Raw genomic sequence first — 18663 nt, 5'->3', positions numbered from 1 at the left:
TCTTGGTTAGTGTGGTGTTTCCATTTCTGTAATTCACTGGGCTGTTGTCTGCAAGCTCTGGGCTGCCGGGGGCGGGGCTGGGCTCAGCCAGGTCCTGGGAGCAGAGGCCTCTCTTCCCCTCCCCCATGCAATTACTGCGCCCTTCTCCCAAGTGCAGTGGGCTCCAGCCCCAGCTTCTGCAGACTCCCGCCCTCTTGCCATTGCTTTGTCAGCTGGACAGCCGGGCAGGCTCTTCCTCTTCTGCTGAGGTCTAAGGGGAACTGCCAAGGTCAGGACTAATCCCCTTCTCTATAACGAGGAGAATAATGTAGATAAGGGTAACTCAAAATGAAACAGAGGCCATTGCAATACCCCACGACGCTCACACGGCCGCTGCCCACACCCCAAGAAAATATCCGATTACAACTGTTTCTACCCAGCTTTCTGTTTCATGGACTGTGCTTTGTTCCTCTTACCGCATCACGAAATGGTTTCCTACAGTGGCATTTAAAAGTTCGTTAAAAATGTTGAACGTAGAAAACAGTAGTTATAAATGATGGCTCACTGATTCTTTCAAAGCAGTGTCTCGTGTGTACACAAGCAGTAATACGGCGGATATTATTGCCCGCTTTGGGGCAGCCCCAGGTTGTCCTAGTGTGCTTCAGTTAGGACAAGTTTTGAGCTTGCGTCATGGGAGTGCCAGTGTTCGGGAACACTAAGAAGCAGTCTTAGCGGGGTGAGCCTTGGCCCACAGTTACGCCGCCCACGTCCCACATTGCAGTGCTGGGCTTTGAGACCTGGCTCTGCTTCTGAGTCCAGCTTCCTGCCAGTGTGACCTGGGGAGGCGGCTATGGTGACTCAAGTGGTTAAGTTCTGCCAACCCCTAGGAGACCCAGAGTGAGTTTCCAGCTCCAGGCTTTGGCCTGGGCTAGGCACTGGGGAGTGAACCCATGGATGGGAGATATCTCTCTCTGCTTCTCAAATAAATAGCATATTTTTATTTATTTATTTATTTTTAAAGGTTTATTTATTTATTTGAAAGGCAGAGTTAGAGGAGGAAAGACAGGGAATCTTCTTTCCTTTGGTTCACTCCCCAAATGTCTGCAACAGCTGAGGCTGAGCCAGGCCAAAGCCAGGAGCTTCCTCTGGGTCTCCCACATGGGTGCAGGGGCCCAAGCACTTGGGCCCTCCTCTGCTGCTTTCCCAGGCATGTTAGCAGGGAACGGGATCAGAAGTGGAGCAGCTGGGATTTGAACCAGTACCCACTATGGGATGCTGGCGCCACAGGCAGTGGCTTTATCTGCTACACCATAGCACTGGCCCCAAAGAATGCATTTTTAAAAAGAAGTAACTCTAATAATGTATCTCAGGTATAAAAAATACATATGCTGTACTTCAATAGCACACATGATCACATTCTTTCCAAAGTGAAAATAAATCCCCCCCTTTTTAAACTGTAAATCAATATTGTAGCTTCCTGTTCTGAAGTAGTGCTTCTGTGTAACCAAGCATCTGTACCAAGGCATTCTTATTTAAAAAAAAAAAAAAAAGAAAAAATATATATACGTACTTGAATAATACTCAGCTTCTTCAAAAAATTCCTGGGGAATGCACATTACTTTTTCATTTCATTTTCCATGAATTTTTAAAAAGTACTGTCACACACACACACACGTATATACACACTGATACGCTTTATTTCATTTCACTAATGATTTTCTTCCAAATAAAATGGAAGCAGTCATAATGTGTTTTTGGACACCTTGATCTTATCCAAATGGTTACTGGACGAGCGGCACTCACTTGTCCGTTGCCACAGTAGCTCTTGTCCCTGACTTCATGACCTCTTCAGACCCCTTCCTGCCCACTGAGATCCACTGCCCAGCCATCAGATTGGTGATTCCCTACGTGATTTTATAAGGAAGAGTTTATTTGCTTGAATTCTGTCATTCCCGCATTTTCTGCTTTCTGTCCCTGTAGCTGAGATCTTCCAGCATCTTCCTCTTGGCTTCAAACTGACACTGGTCTAGATCCCAATAGCCAGCTGGAAAAACACAACCTTCACCGGAGTTTGGTTGTACCGGACATTGCCAATATGTATTTCCCTTTGTCGCTAAAGAGCTGCCTCTGATTTGTACTGTATCTGAGAGAGAAGCCGTCTCTGTGGGCTCATCTGAGAATGCAGGTGCACCGAATGGCATTGCTGCTGTCTGTTCCTCCCCAACGAGCCAGCAGCGGTCGCTGAAAGGTGCCAGGAGGCCGACGGGAGAACGTTTCAGACACAGAAAAGAAGCCTGGAGTTTTGCACACGTAGCTGATAGTCCACTCATGCAAAACATTTTAAAATACTCAAAAGCTGCTGTAATCACAAAAAGGCAGTCTAAAGGGAAATACCATGGAAACAGCAGCGGAAAATTTGCAATCAACAAATCGTGGTTATTCATCAGGTCATATCCGAGCGTAGATCACTGTGATCAAGTGATCTTTCACAATTTCCCTTTCTCCTTGACACCAGCCTGGTGATGTAGATAAGGAAGTCCCTGCAGCTCTTCTCAAAACATTTTTGCTTTTCTGGGTGTCTTTGACCGAATTCCTTGTCATATAACGTTCCTTTCCAGCACTGGGCAGTAGAGCTCTCTGGAGGCAGGTGCGGGGGACGGAAGATCGTCATCCAAGCTGTCATCCCTTGTTATTGAACATGGAGAGTTGTCCCCCACTTTTAATATTATAACTAAATTTCAGTGAACATCCTTGTGGCCAGACTTTTGCAGATATCTGTGATGGATCAAGAGGGTTTTTTTTTTTTTTAAAGTTCACTTTATTTTTTTTTTATCTGACAGGTAGAGTTATAGACAGTGAGATAGAGAAAGACAAAGATAAAGGTCTTCCTTCCATTGGTTCACTCCCCAAATGGCTGTCATAGCCAGAGCTGCGCCGATCCGAAGCCAGGAGCCAGGTGCTTCTCCTGGTCTCCCATGTGGGTGCAGGGCTCAAGCACTTGGGCCATCCTCCACTGCCTTCCCGGGCCACAGCAGAGAGCTGGACTGGAAGAGGAGCAACTGGGACTAGAACCAGGCGCCCATATGGGATGCCGGCGCCACAGGTGGAGGATTAGCCAAGTGAGCCACAGTGCCAGCCCCAAGGATCAAGAGGATTTTAGAAACAGAACTGCTGGTGACTCAACAGTGTGCACACACCTCTGCGGGGCAGTGGGCCTGCTGAGGTTGCTATTATATCTTAATGTTAGCCGTCGCAAAGCACACCGGACACCGGAGTAAGGGAAAGGGTTTATTGGGGAACACCCTACAGACCGGAGAGAAGGGGCGGCGAAGGAAAAAGAGAGAAAGAGACTATAAGAGAGAAACAGAGAGGAGAGGAGCTAGCAAGGAGAGAAGAGAGAGCAGAGGAGAGGAGAGAGGCGAGCAGAGCCAAGAGAGAAGAACCAAGAGCCCAGAGGAGGAGGCTAGAGAGAGGAACTGAGAGAGAGCAGGAGAGAAGGGGTAAGAGAGAGCACGTGTTCAGGAACAGGCCCTTTTACAATTTTGCCTGAGGGCGGGTGGGGAAGCAGGAGCAGCGAATCCCATTAGGATGGGGGTGGAGCCTGGCTCAGGTAGCTGGGCCATGCCGCCTCCTGGCTACAACTGCGCCAGTTTCCTAACAGTTGCAAAATTTCCTAAGTACTCAGGGGTTGGCGGTGACAGCTGAGAATGGGTTTCCCCCATATCTGGAAGGAGGGGATGAACCCAGGTGAGCCCAGGTCCATGAGGAGTGATTAGGTGATGCCTTCAGTCCTCACTTAACGCAGCCCTGCCCACTCAGCTTCCTGTTTCTTCTCTTGGTTGATCCATTGCCTCCTGTATGGGTTGACCAGCTGTCCTGCCCACCTGTTCCCATGGTCCCTTCTTGTATCTTCCAGGTAGCCTCTGTTCCATCACAGAGTGGCTCTGCCCGTTCAGTTTCAAAGACTGACCAGATTCACTCAGGATCTTAGCCCTGTTTCGCCCACCCGTTCTGGCACGGGAGGGCTTGCTGTAATCACAACTCCTGTGGCTCCCTGACTCAGGAATCACTGAGACAACACAGACTTCTGGAAATCTTTCTCAACCTTGACCGTGCAAAACAATTGCTTGCTTGGCATCCTTGTGGAGAAATCCCAGAGGCCTAGGAGGCGACATCTTGCCTCACAGTGGAGACACTAACATCCCACGTGATAGTATCCAGGGGCGACACCCAGCTCCGGCTGCCGACTCCAGCCTCCTGCTAATGCAAACCGTGGAAGGCAATTGTGATGGCTCCAGCTGCTGGATTCCTGCACCCACTCAAGACCTGAATACAATTCCTGGGTCTTGGCTTCTTCCTGGTGTCTGGGGAGGGCCAGCAAATGGGAGCTCTCTCTCTCTCTCTCTCTCTCTCTCTCTTTCTCTTGCACTGTTTCTCTGCCTCTTGAAGAAGTACATTTTTAAAAATTGAAAAATTAAAAGAAATCCGAGTTCCACATTTCAACCCTGGCAAGTCTGGAGCGGGCAAGGAACCGGCACTTAACAAAAGCAGGCATTTCTGACGCCACATTGGTGCGTGTGCACTTGAGACAGTCGACATTTGCCTCCAAAGACTTAACCACACTTCCGTGAAACTCCCGAGTCCAGAGAGAGAGAGATGATCAGGTGGGTTTCTGCAGGAACACAGGACAGTCCGTTATTTTCTTTTTCCCATGGTCCACATCGCCAGCCAGCCGGAGTTAGAGGCCACCTACCGCACTGCTTTCTTACGAAACTCACAGAAGAGCGCAGCTTGGTTGAACCCCTGGTCCATCAGGCAAAGCTGGTCCCTACCCTCTGATTCCCCTCACTCTGCAGAGGGGGAAGTTCGCTCGGTGACTCACCACTTTCGATTGTGCCATCCAGCCTCCTCTGCCCTCCTCTCTCGATTTCACCAGGGAGAATGCGGAGCCGGGTGAACAGTCTGCTCTTCTGGGGCATTTTTTCGTCTGTGACATGTAAGCCACTGATCGTTTTAAAGCCGGATCTCCAAACGAAAAACGTAGGAGACGATCTTTCTCATGCTCCTTTTCTCTCTTTCAGTTCAAAAATATGCACTGGACTGTGGGATAATGAAATCAAACAGTAAGTTGCATTTACTTCTCTCTTACTTGCACTTCTTCCCTGAAATGGTGGGACGGTCGGCTTCGGACGTGTGGCTAGCTCTGTGTTTTTAGATGAACACCCAAAGAGCAAAGCCCTTTCATCCACCTCCTGCTTACCGTAAAATGGTTTTAGGGAAGCAGTTGGAGCATAGATTGTCTTTAGAATAAAATTTGTCTAACTTCTTCTGTTGTATTAAAATGGTTATTTATTTGAGATGAGGAGAGGGAGAGGGAGAGGGGAGAGAGAAGAGAGAGAGAAGGAAACAGAGCTCCCATCTGCCTGTCATCCTCCAAGTGTCAACAGGGGCTGGGCCAGGCCAGAGCCAGGAGACTAGAATTCCATCCAGGCCTCCCCTGTGGGTGGCAGGAACCCCACTGCTTGAGCCATCACAGGCCACCTCCCAAGGTATGCGTCCGCAGGAAGCTGGAATTGGGAGCCAGAACTGGTGCTCAATCCCAGGCACTCTGATACAGATACCCCTATCTTGATTGGTGACTTTACCAATACGTCAAATGCCTACCCCTGTTGTTTTTAAGTAGAAAAACCAATGCATGATCACTTTAAAATAATTCAAGCAATGCTAGAAGTACACACTGGGTGGGGCCGGTGCTGTGGCATCTGTGGTGCCGGCATCCCATGTGGGTGCCGGTCCGTGTCCTGGCTGCTCCTCTTCCGATCCAGCTCTCTGCTGTGGCCTGGGAAAGCTGTGTAAGATGGCCCAAGTCCTTGGGCCCCTGTACTCATGTGGGAGACCCGGAGCTCCTGGCTCCTGGCTTTGGATCAGCTCAGCTCCAGCCATTGTAGCCATTTGGGGAGTGAGCCAGTGGATGGAAGACCTCTCTCTCTGCCTCTCCCTCTCTCTGTCTGTAATTCTGCTTCTCAAATAATAAATAAAATCTTTAAAAAAAAAAAAAGAAATATGCACTGGGAGATAGTCTACCTTTGGTCCCAATGCTGGCCCTACCCTTTGCCAGCTGGCAGCCTGGGCATGCGATGCGACTCCTCTGTAAGTAGGGTAATAAAAGCCCCTCCCTGGAAGGGCTGTTTGAGGACTGAAGGAGACACTCCTCATTCCTCAGCATCTATGAAGCCATCAATAAGTGCCAGCAGGGGTGGGTAAGATGTCACTTGAGACACCCATAACCCATATTGGAGTGAAGAATTTGATCAAGTCTATGCGTGGGTCTCTGTGAAGAGCCTCTGTAGACACTAAGCTTCCTCCCACACTGGTCAGTATGGCAAGAAACACTTCCCATAGAAAAGCTCACCAGGTGTAGTGACCCCATAAGAATGTGGCTACATGGCCACTGCATTGTTATCGACGGATTTTAACAAAGATTTTTTTCTTGTGTCATTTTGTTTTCCAGAATTCCCTTCTCCAACTTTGAAAGCAGAAACCACAGTGGTCACAAAGGGTCAAAATGTATCTCTGTTTTGTTCCCACAAGAACAAATCACTGGAAATCACCTATTCGCTGTTTTTGAATAAGACCCTTGTGGGTGACAAGACTGGAAAAGTGGACCGCATGGTTTTTCACAGAATCATCTCAGAAGCCAAGGACTTGGGCCCCTACAAATGCAAGACAAGTGTTTTCAACTGTACCAAGAATGGGACATACAGTCAGGAGCTCAAGTTCACAGTTATGAGTGAGTAGAGACTTACCTGTTGCTTTGGGCCTGGTGATTTATGGGATTCCTTTTGTTCTGCAAAAGGGCTCTCCATGTTCCTTCTCACTCAAGAACCCAGAAAGTATCCCTGAGATCTTTAATCATTCATTTTACTTCTTCTTTCAAAGACTTTTGTATATTTCAGATAGTAGTCATATATCTTTGGGCAAACATCATAATCTCAACAATAAAATTGTTGAGATCTTCTCTAATTCTATGATTCCCATCAGGTAGGCGAAAATTCCTTTTTTTCTGAAGACCAGAGTAAGAAACCTGGAATCCATGCTGGGCCCTGTGAAGAGGTCTTTTAAGCCCCTGGCCTTTCCCATCTTCCTCCCCTTGCATCCGATGCCCCGTTTGCCCGTTCTCTCCCTGCCCAATCACATCTCTCACTTCTGTATTTTTCTTTCCCATCTTCTCAGCCCAAGCCTCTTACAGCCTAGCATTAATGAACACATCTGTGAAGGTGATTTTTTTTTTTTTTTTTGACAGATAGAGTTAGACAGTGAGGGAGAGAGACAGAGAGAAAGGTCTTCCTTCCGTTGGTTCACCCCCCAAATGGCTGCTATGGCTGGAGCTACGCAGATCTGAAGCCAGGAGCCAGATGCTTCCTCCTGGTCTCCCATGTGGGTGCAGGGGCCCAAGCACTTAGGCCATCCTCCACTGCCTTCCTGGGCCACAGCAGACAGCTGGACTGGAAGAGGAGCAACCGGGACTAGAACCCAGTGCCCATATGGGATGCCGGCACCACAGGTGGAGGATTAACCAAGTGAGCCACTGTGCCGGCCTGTGAAGGTGATCTTAATAATGAACTCCTGAGAGAATAAGGGTGGGCTTCCAGCTGCTACAGGCACCTGGATCTTCTCAGCACATGACCCTGACATCCTGATCAATGCCGAGTGACTCTGGGTCTGCCCTATCCAGTGCGGTGGCCCTAGCCACGTGTGACTTACATTTAAAATCGCAGTAATTAAAATCAGATGAAACTTAAAAATTCAGTGTCACAGTCTCAGTAGTCACATGTCTAATACTCAGTAGCCCTAGGCAGCTGGTGACTGCCACAGTGGAAAACACAGACAAAGGACATTTCCATCATTACAAACAGTTCCACGAGACGCTGCTGCCCTCGGTCAATGAGTCTTCGCTTTGTAGGTTATAACCATGTCATAATCTAATGTAGTGATGGATGCTTTCCCCAGAGAAACTCCGATAAGGCTCTAGATGCAAATGCGTGCAGATTTCAGAGGATGTCACGGGCTCTCGGTTAGAACCAACAGTCTTCAGACTCACCTGAGTAGAAGCCACAATTGTAAAAGGATTAATAAGAAGGGAGAATCCTTCTGCAAACATGCACTGGAATGCGGTGGCTAATGGGACAGCAATAGCTTAGAGGATAATATTCTGTTAGACTCCTGGCTGGGCCGGCAGCAAGTCCATGAATGCACCTGTTTTCTGTGCATCCTTTCCTGCAATTTGCTGGAACAATTACCCTGTCCTTCGGGTTGTTTCTGGTTTTAAAATGTTATCTTCAGTAAAGTCAGATCAATAGGTCCCTACTGAGTGCCTCCTCTGTGCAAGCAATTGTGCTTGTGAGATTTCAATGAAGTCTAAGAAATGGTCTTATACAAATGCATTCATCAGTGATCCTTTCAGCAAATGTTTAATGAGAACCCAGATGAGCCACGCCCTGGATACACACCGGTTCCTGCCTTTGAGGAGCTTACAGTCTAGTGGCAAGGACCCAAAACCATTAATCACCAACTGTGCTGGTTGTTGCCAAAGAAAAGAAACTGGCACAGTGATGGAGAGAAGTAAGGGATGGAGGAGGGACCTGCTTATGTGGGGCTGTTAGGGAAGGCCTTTCGGAGGGATGCTATTGAAATAAACCCTAAAGGGTGAGGAATTAGCATGTGGGGAGCCCATAGCATGCTCAGGGCTCCAATTTAGAAAAAGACCAGGCTGGGTGGAGACCTACAAAGAGGCCGGTATGGCTGAGGCTCAGACCAGGGGTGTGTGCCCCAAGAAGAGACGAGACAGGGGTCCAGGCAGGGAGGTCCTGGAGCAGTGGGAGGAGCTTGGACTCTCTTCCATGCGTATTGGCTGGGTGAGGGGGTATGAGGACTGAATTTATCATCCTTGGTGTTGATCATCCAAGGCAGTGCAGGGTAAGAGTAGCAGCTGGAGGTTGGCTGGGAGACTCCTGCAGTCACCCGGAAGAGGATGGCGGCTGGGGTCAGACGTGGAAGGATCCAGAGGAAGGGCCAGCAGGACTCGCTGACGGGTGAGAATCAGCGACAGATGGTGAGGATGGGGAGAGTCAAGAATGACTTCCAGATGTCTCACTCGGTCAGCTGAGCGTCACCTATTACAAAGGGGAACACGGAAGACGGGATGTTTGTCTTCCTCTGTCTCTCGAATGACAGACTAACTCGCAGATGAACTAGAATTCAGTTTCAAAGAGGTGTCTCTGAGACATCCAAGGGGATTGTGTCACAAGAGGTGGCAACAGTGGAGTGAGCATAAGGCCAAGAGCTAGAGGGGGAGAGGTGCGAGGCGGGGATGCCCTGGGAAGATCTGATGGAAAAGGTGGCCGCTGGACGAGCTCACAGGACTCCTCGGGATTTCTAAAGGAGGACTGACGTGTGGGAGAGCTGCGGCTGCTCCCCTGATTGCCATCCCTCTGAGAGCCTCCCCCGCCCTCGGGGAGTTCTCCATCTTCCCATCACCTGAGATACCAGCCCTTGGCCCGGTTCCAACCACCTCATCTCAGAGAGAAGTCCTTGCTCTCCTGCTTCCCCTTGAATGTCTGACCTCCTTCCCAAATATCACAGGAAGTAGATGTCCAGTCTGCAGGAAGAACATCCTCTTAGTGCTAGCGTTAGACAAGGTCGCCCTCTGCGGCCCCCATCACCAGGTGCCGTTCCCCAAGGATGCTGTCACGGGGATTCCTGACCCAGGGAAGGTTAGAGCAAGAAGATTCTGAATTGCTTTCTTTTAATTTATTTACACTTTGATTAGCATCTTTCATCTTTCATTCTTTCTGTGCCAAATTGCTATTGATAAAATAGGTAGACTCTGGGCTGGCGCCGCAGCTCACTTGGCTGATCCTCCACCTGTGGTGCCGGCACACCGGGTTCTAGTCCCGGTCGGGGCGCCGTATTCTGTCCCAGTTTCTCTGCTGTGGCCTGGGAAGGCAGTGGAGGATGGCTCAGGTGCTTGGGCCCTGCACCTGCGTGGGAGGCCTGGGGGAGGCGCCTGGCTCCTGGCTTCGGATGGGTGCAGCGCGCCGGCCATGGCGGCCATTTGAGGGGGGTAAACCAATGAAAAGGGAGGACCTTTCTCTCTCTCTCTCTCTCTCTCTCTCACTGTCTAACTCTGCCTATCAAAAAAAAAAATGTAGACTCCAGAGTCGTTCCTGATTTTGCCATTTACTAGCTGTGTGACCTTGGACAAGCTTCTTTTTTTTTCTTTTTTCTTTTTTTTAATATTTTTTAAAAAAATTTTTTTGACAGGTAGAGTGGACAGTGAGAGAGAGAGACAGGGAGAAAGGTCTTCCTTTGCCGTTGGTTCACCCTCCAATGGCCGCCGTGGCAGGTGCACCGCGCTGATCCGATGGCAGGAGCCAGGTGCTTCTCCTGGTCTCCCATGAGGTTCAGGGCCCAAGCACCTGGGCCATCCTCCACTGCACTCCCTGGCCACAGCAGAGAGCTGGCCTGGAAGAGGGGCAACCGGGACAGAATCCGGCGCCCCGACCAGGACTAGAACCCGGTGTGCCGGCGCCGTAAGGCGGAGGATTAGCCTAGTGAGCCGCGGCGCCGGCCTTGGACAAGCTTCTTAACCTCTCTGAAGCACAACCGGTTCCCCTTTGGAATGGGCGTGATACTACCCAGCTTGCAAACCCATGGGAAGGTCAGAGGGGCTCACACGAGTAGCAGTGCCTGGCATATGACAGATACTCAACAATTCTTCCTCTCAATAGCACATTTTGTTAATGAATCCTATTTTAACATGATATGGCCGGATTCCCTCACAAAAGAGAGGATGACTTCACAGAGTGTATCAGACCCACACATTTCCTGTGGAGCATTTCTCCTCAATCCTTATCAGGGTTACTTCTGCTTTTGGGGGGAACAGGAAGTTAACTCTGCAGATGAATTTACAAATAAAAATACAGTTAGATAAAATGGTATCTTTAGAAAGATAAAAATAAAATAAAAATAAAATGATATCTTTGGATTGAGAATAAAAGCAACTCTCCAACTTCATACTTGGTACTGGACCATCAACAAAAGTATACTTGCGGCCGGCGCTGTGGCTCACTAGGCTAATCCTCCGCCTTGCGGCGCCGGCACCCCGGGTTCTAGTCCCGGTCGGGGTGCCGGATTCTGTCCCAGTTGCCCCTCTTCCAGGCCAGCTCTCTGCTGTGGCCAGGGAGTGCAGTGGAGGATGGCCCAAGTGCTTGGGCCCTGCACCCTATGGGAGACCAGGATAGGTACCTGGCTCCTGCCATCGGATCAGCGCGGTGCGCTGGCTGCAGCGTGCCGGCCGCGGCGGCCATTGGAGGGTGAACCAACGGCAAAGGAAGACCTTTCTCTCTGTCTCTCTCTCTCACTGTCCATTCTGCCTGTCAAAAAAAAAAAAAAAAAAAGTATACTCGCTATCAAAAATAAAGATTGTGGGGCCGGCTCTGTGGCATAGTGGACTAAGCCTCTGCCCGAGGCACTGGCATCCCATATGGACACCGGTTTGTGTCCCAGCTGCTGTTCTTTTGCCCCAGCTCTCTGCTGTGGCCTGGGAAAGCAGTGGAGGGTAGCCCAAGTGCTTGGGCCCCTGAACCCACATGGGAGACCTGGAGGAAGCTCCTGGCTCCTGGCTTCGGATTGGCACAGCTCGGGCCGTTGTGGCCTTTTGAGGAGTGAACCAGCAGATGGAAGACCTTTCTCTCTGTCTCTCCTTCTCTCTGTCTGTAACTCTGCCTCACAAATAATAAATAAATAAAATCATTTAAAAAGATTAATTTAAAAATAAGTAAATAAATAAATATTGTGAATGCCATGAAAAACAAACTTGCACTCCAAATCTTCAAAGGCAGAGACAGGCTCCACCCTCTGACTTCCTCGGCACTGGCTGCTGTCTTGTTCCCTGGGGTCAGCCACAAACCAGGCCAGCATGGCTAAGGGATTTGCCAGGAAACACCCAGGCCCTTCTGGCGCTTAGACCCCGGGAAATGTGCACTCCCCCTGCTCCGTCTGTGAAATGCCACGCTGTGCTTCTGGCCCTTGTGGGAACCTGGCGGGAGGTGGACTTGGTCATGATTTCCGAACTCCCCTGACCAACAAGCAGAGTCCCTGAGCAGCAGGTGTCTGTGGCAGGCCAGGGATGCGGGCTCTCAGGAGACAGCCATGGCCACCCTCCCTGGAACTCTGCACACGGTAATGTAAAGAAGGCTGTGTGGTGACCTGAGAACCCTGTTCTTCCGTTAGGTAGCAAGTCAGAAATTTAGCCTGTGTGTGTGTGTGTGTGTGTGTGTGTGAGAGAGAGAGAGAGAGAGAGAGAGAGAGAGAGAGAGAGAGGGAGAGAGAGAGAGAGACAGGCCTGAAGCCCAGCACCCTCTGCGGAAGCTCCAGAAGCCCAGCGTCTTGCACTTCTAAGTCCTGCCCAGACCCTGATAACCTCCCAGGTGGTCTTAGCCCTGCCCCCAAGGAAAGCTCCCAGGAGAACTCCCTCCTCAGCACCAAATGGGCTCCCTGACCTGGTAACACAGGGCAATAAAACCTTCACAGGCAGCCCTAAGGGCAGCCCCTCTGCTCTGCTCCCACCAACAAATCTGGGGAGGATTTTGCTAATGTTCACCCAACAAACCCTTCTAGGACTCTCCATCCTTTGTCCTGGAGGAGAGGGGGCGGTGGGTAAACAGACTCCCTTAAAAACCCAGGGAGTCCAAACAGACTGCGGGCTCAGCCCTCTGCCTCTCTGCTGAGCCGCTTCCTGGCCTGCCCAGGTGTGTTCTCTCCATTCAACCAGGTAACCTCACTCTCCCCCAGTCCAAGCGACTGGGCGCTCTCTGTCCCTTCCGTTCTGACACGGATGCCCTACCCCCAATAAAGCCTTATCACTCTGTTCTCGGTCTCACGCCTGAATTCTTTCTTGAAGACAATAACCCCATGGCTTTCCTCCAGTGAAGCTTCCAGAAGACTCTTGTCCCTTATGCCTGCGGCTGCTGCTGCCCGGGTTACTCCTGCTGCTGTCACTGGCCGTGGTCCTAATGCTGCTGTTTTGGATTCGACGAAAACACAAAGCAAGTAAGTTCTTCAGGCACCCGCTTGCCACTGTTTTTCCATGGGTTTTGGAGACAGGGCAAGGAGGAAGGGGGCGGGGGATCAGAAACGGGCTGGGGAGAAAAGGAAGAGAGGTGATGAGGAGGGCGAGGCAGGGCTGGGTAAATGAAGGCACTGTGCCTGCCGTTCCCACCCAGCGCGGTGCTCCCGTCCCCAGACAAAACCTGTGCCCGCTGACGTTGCAGCCTGGCCAGTCCCACGGGTCCTGCACTGAGAATGAGCCATCTGACTTGGCATTTTGTTGTCCCCATCTCAAAAGTCCTAGTAAGAGGCCGGCGCCGTGGCTCAATAGGCTAATCCTCCACCTTGCGGCGCCGGCACACCGGGTTCTAGTCCCGGTTGGGGTGCCGGATTCTGTCCCGGTTGCCCCTCTTCCAGGCCAGCTCTCTGCTGTGGCCAGGGAGTGCAGTGGAGGATGGCCCAGGTGCTTGGGCCCTGCACCCCATGGGAGACCAGGAAAAGCACCTGGATCCTGGCTCCTGCCATCGGATCAGCGCGGTGCGCCGGCTGCAGCGGCGGCCATTGGAGGGTGAACCAACGGCAAAGGAAGACCTTTCTCTCTCTGTCTCTCTCTCTCACTGTCCACTCTGCCTGTCAAAAAAATTAAAAAAAAAAAAAAAAAAAAAAAGTCCTAGTAAGGAGCCAGCACTGTGGTGCAGCGGTTAAACTGCTGCCTGCGACGCTGGCATCTCATATGAGGGTCTAAGTCCCAGCCGCTCATCTTCTGACCCAGCTCCCTGCTAATGCACCTGGGAAAACAGCAGAAGGATGGCCCAAGCGCTTGGGCCCCTGCGCCCACATGGGAGACCTGGATGGAGTTCCAGAGCCCTGGTTTCAGCCTAGCCCAGCCCTGACTGTTGCAGCCTCTGAGGAGCGAACCAGCAAACGGAAGATTGATCTCTCTCTCCCTCTGTAACTCTGCCTTTCAAATAGATTAATAAACCTTAAAAAAAAAAAAAAAAAAAAAAAAAGCTCATTCATGGCCTCCATAAAAGCAATTACACCTGTCACGCATCAAGTCTTATGACCGCCTTTGGCTAAATTCCCAGGGCGGCCTTCTCACTTGGCTCACAGGGTGAAGCACTACCAAGGCGCGTACATCAGGAGCTGGCACTGTGGCGTAGCAGGTAAAGCATCTGCAGTGCTGGCATCCCATATGGGCGCAGGTTCAAGTCCTGGCTGGTCCATTTCCAATCCCACTCTCTGCTGTGGCCTGGGAAAGCAGTAGAAGATGGCCCAAGTCCTTGGGCCCCTGCACCTGCCTGGGAGACTGCAAAAAGCTTCTAGCTCCTGGGTTCGGATCGGCACAGCTCCAGCCATTGCAGCCATCTGGGGAGTGAGCCAGGGATGGAAGACCTCTCTCTCTGTCTTTCTCTCTCTGCCTCTGCCTCTCTGTAACTCTGCCTTTCAAATCAATCAATCAATTTTTTTTTCTTAAAAAAAAAAAGATTGCACAGCAGACAGTTGAGAGGCAAGCGGAGGGGCATCAGACAGGCTTCTGTGACTCTCTGAGCCTCAGCTTTCTGACCTGAGGAATGGGGCCATGGAGGCACTGGCAGAACTGGCTCTCTGTCTCAAATGATTCATCTTAGTCCCCAGGCTCCCTCCATCTTTCAAGTCGTAACTGAGAGAGGTCAGGGATTCTTTTTTTTTTTTTTTTTTTTTTTTTGACAGGCAGAGTGGACAGTGAGAGAGAGAGACAGAGAGAAAGGTCTTCCTTTTGCCGTTAGTTCACCCTCCAATGGCCGCCGCGGCCAGTGCGCTGCGGCCGGTGCACCGCGCTGATCCAATGGCAGGAGCCAGGTACTTATCCTGGTCTCCCATGGAGTGCAGGGCCCAAGCACTTGGGCCATCCTCCACTGCACTCCTGGGCCAAAGCAGAAAGCTGGCCTGGAAGAGGGGCAACCGGGACAGAATCCGGCGCCCCAACCGGGACTAGAACCCCGTGTGCTGGTACCGCAAGGCGGAGGATTAGCCTAGTGAACCGCAGCGCTGGCCGTCAGGGATTCTGTTAACAGAAATTTTGAAAATAAATGGGAACATTTTATACATCACTTTTAGATTTATTTGAAAGTCAGAGTTACAAACAGAAAGGGAGAGACAGATACCTCCTATCCGCTGGTTCACTCCCCAGATGATTGCAACGGCCAGAGCTGGGCTGACCTGAAGCCAGGAGGCAGGAGCTTCATTGGATTCCTCCATGTGGGTGCAGAGGCCATCCTTTGCTGCTCTCCCAGGTGCATTAGCAGGGAGCTGGGTTGGAAGTGGAGCAGCTAGGACTCGAACTGGCACCCATATAGGATGGCACTACAGACAGTGACTTTACCCACTGCGCCACAGCACTGGCCTCCGTCTTATACATCTTTTTTTTTTTAAGATTTATTTATTTATTTGAAAGTCATAGTTAACATAGAGAGAGAAGGAGAAGCAGAGAGAGAGATCTTCCATCTGCTAGTTCACTCCCCAATTGGCTGCAACAGTCAGAGCTGCGCCAATCTGAAGCCAGCAGCCAGGAGCTTTCTCCGGTCTCCCATGTGGGTGCAGGGGCCCAAGCACTTGGGCCACCTTCTACTGCTTTCCCAGGCCACAGCGGAGAGCTGGATCAGAAGTGGAGCAGCCAGGACTAGAACCGGCGCCCATATGGGATGCTGGCACTGCAGGCGGAGGATTAACCTACTGTGCCACAGCACTGGCCCCCGTCTTATACATCTTAAAACCATGTCTTGATCGCTGGCCAGAGCTAGACTAGAACTTGGCTGGGTTGCTTACTATCTCTTAAAGATATTACAAAGCTTTGCTTTGGACAGACTGTTCTCTTCAGCAAAGGAAAGATAAGCTGGCCATTTCTGGAAGCCTCTGACAGGCAGAGGGCACTCCTGGTGGAGCCAGGGCTGTGGGCAGGTGCTGCAGACCGATCCCTGGGCAGCTCACGGCTGTCCTCCGCTGGGCGCCGGCACAGGCCGTGGGAGCGGGTCCGCCCTTCTTCAGCACTTTGCTTGGGTTCTGCTCCTTGGCAGAGGAGATGAGAACAATGAGGCTGGGTCGGGTTTAATTTGTTGATTGTATCCCAACTCCTGCAGGAAAAGCTGAGAGAGAGAATGCGCTCGTGGACCAGGAAACTACCCCCGAGGAAACCGACATATACGTAAATGTCTGTAAGCCTCCAGCAGGTGAGAGAACGTTGATGGGTGTTTTGATTGGCTTCTGGTCTTGTCTATATTTTGTTTTGTGGTACAAGCATCTGGGTAAGGGAAGTAGGTTACGATGACTTCCCGGCCCCTGACATCTGCCCCTGAATGCTTCCACAGGTGCTCCACGTGTGTGCTCACACCGAGACAAGTGGCAGCTTGTCTCAGACGTGCCGCTGGACACCAGGGTCTTTTTTTAGATGCAGACAAATGGAAAGACAGAGAGAGGAGGAAGAGAGAGAGAGAGACAGAGAGAGAGCGCGCTCCCATCTGCTGATTTACTCCACAAATGCCCTCAACAGCTAGGGCTGGATTGGGGCTGAAGCCGGGAGCCAGGAACTCAGTTCAGGTCTCCCACGTGGGTGGCAAGAACTCAATTCCTTGAGCCACCCCTGAGAGTCAGCATTAGCAGGAAGCTGGAATCGGGAGTGGAGCTGGAACGCAAACCTAGGCACTCTGGTGTGGAATAAGGGACTCTTCGCTGTTGGGCCAAATGCCAGGCCCCTTGGAGATTGTTTATATCAGTTCAGAATGATCTGTATTGTGTCCCAGTCTTTCATGATAGCTTTTTATTTAAAAAGTATTTATTTTTATTTATTTGAAAGGCAGAGTGACCACACACACACACAGGGATTGACAGATCTTCCGTTTGCTGGTTCACTCCCCAAATGGCTGCAATGTCCAGGCCAGGGCCAGTCCAAAGCCAGGAGCCCGTAACTCCATCTAGGTCTCCTACATGGGTGGCAGGGGACCAAGGACTTGTGCTATCTTATCTTACACTGGTTTTCTAAGTACATGAGCAGGAAGCTGGATCAGAAATGGAACAGCTGGGACTTGAACCAGCGCTCTGATATGGGATGCTGGCATGGCAGGTGGTAGCTTAACCTACTGTGCCACAACGCTGGCTCCTATTTATTTTAATTGACAAATAAAAATTGTATACATATGTAAAATTTGTCCTGGGTCACGTGCTGTTTTGAAATGTGTATACATTGTGAAATGGCTAACATGTATTAACTCACATGCCTATCATTTGTTTTGTGGTAAGAGCATTTAAAATCTGTTCCCTCAGCAGTGTTCCAGAACCCACATTGTCATTAGCTATAGGCACCATGCGGTACAACACATGGTCATCTCTCACAGCTGGCGTCATGGCTGCCACACGGAGACTGGGATCCAAGCCTGGGCCAGCTGTGGGAGTCATGGCAGCCAGCGCTGGCGGAGCGCCCAGCACGTTCGCAACTTCTCCCACTCCCATTGCACAAAGGAGGCGTGGGCGCCCCGCTTGGAATCCAGCACTGTCTGCAGGGGCCTCTGCGCCACCACCCCAGTGTGGTCAGAGGCTCAGAGAGTTGGCCCGGTAACACTTTGTCTTTTGTCCAGGGACTGGACCCTCCCCGGAGATACATTACGCCACCCCCAACTTCCACGCGTTGGAAACAGAAAGGCAAGGTGAGCCACGGTGTGCTGCTGGGGAGAGGCAGCAGGTGTGGTGCCACCACCCCAAGGAGCCTTGGGAGCCCATGCGTGGGTGCCAGGGAGCAATGGGCCCATCCCGGGAACCCGGTGGGGGGCCAGCACCACAGCTGCCGGCAAATCTTAGAGGAGACGGGAGCGGCGGGGGTCCTGGGAATGGGATTTCGGTTTTTGAGAGTCTCTCTGGACCATATTCTATACTTACTGAATTATTTTCCCTTTTATGTTTCAGAGACCTATGATTATTGTACAGCTGAGTATATCTATTTAAATATAATGACGCAAAGAGCAGGCACTTAGCCAAGCTCTCGGGATGCCCCACATCAGTTCCAGGCTCTAGCTCCTGACTCCAGTTTCCTGCCAGTGTGGATCCTGAGAGGCAGTGGTGATGGCTCGAGTAATTGGGCCCCTGCCACCCTCACGGGAGCCCTGACCCAGCCTTGGCTAATGCAGGCACTTGTGTAGTGAACCAGTGAATGAAAGATCTGTCTCCCAAATTAAAAAAAAAAAATTAATAAGTTAATTTAAAGAAACAGACTACATCGCATGGTCAGATGCTTCTTATGCAGGTGACTTACATGAAGAAAAAGCAAACGCGTTTGACACTTAAAAATGTGCAATCCCGGAGCCGGCGCTGTGACGTAGCGGGTAACGCCGGCTCCCCACGTGGGCGCTAACACACCTGGGAAGGCAATGGAAGGTGGTCCAAGCGCTTCGGCCCCTGCACCTCACCCATATGAGAGACCCGGAAGAAGCTCCTGGCTCCTAGCTTCTGCTCGGGCCGGCCCCGGCAGATGTGACCGTTTGGGGAGTGAACCAGTGGATGGAAGACCTCTCTCTCTCTCTCTCTCTGTCTCTCCTTCTCTCTCTG

General features: G+C 50.9%; 1 protein-coding gene across 1 annotated transcript; it reads left to right on the top strand.

Annotated features, from left to right (window-relative positions):
• Window positions 1-4743: 4743 nt before the first annotated feature.
• Window positions 4744-18325, top strand: MILR1 (mast cell immunoglobulin like receptor 1). Its single transcript, XM_008271717.4, has 7 exons — window positions 4744-4975; window positions 5061-5102; window positions 6491-6769; window positions 12970-13092; window positions 16209-16298; window positions 17700-17768; window positions 18025-18325. Exons 1-7 carry the CDS (start codon window positions 4921-4923, stop codon window positions 18090-18092), a joined length of 726 nt encoding a protein of 241 aa, XP_008269939.1. The 5' UTR covers window positions 4744-4920; the 3' UTR covers window positions 18093-18325.
• The last annotated feature ends 338 nt before the right edge of the window (window positions 18326-18663 follow it).

This window comes from Oryctolagus cuniculus, chromosome 17, assembly GCF_964237555.1.
Source record: "Oryctolagus cuniculus chromosome 17, mOryCun1.1, whole genome shotgun sequence".
NCBI classification, from domain to species: Eukaryota; Metazoa; Chordata; class Mammalia; order Lagomorpha; family Leporidae; genus Oryctolagus; species Oryctolagus cuniculus.
This window is presented reverse-complemented; position numbering and strand designations above follow the sequence as displayed.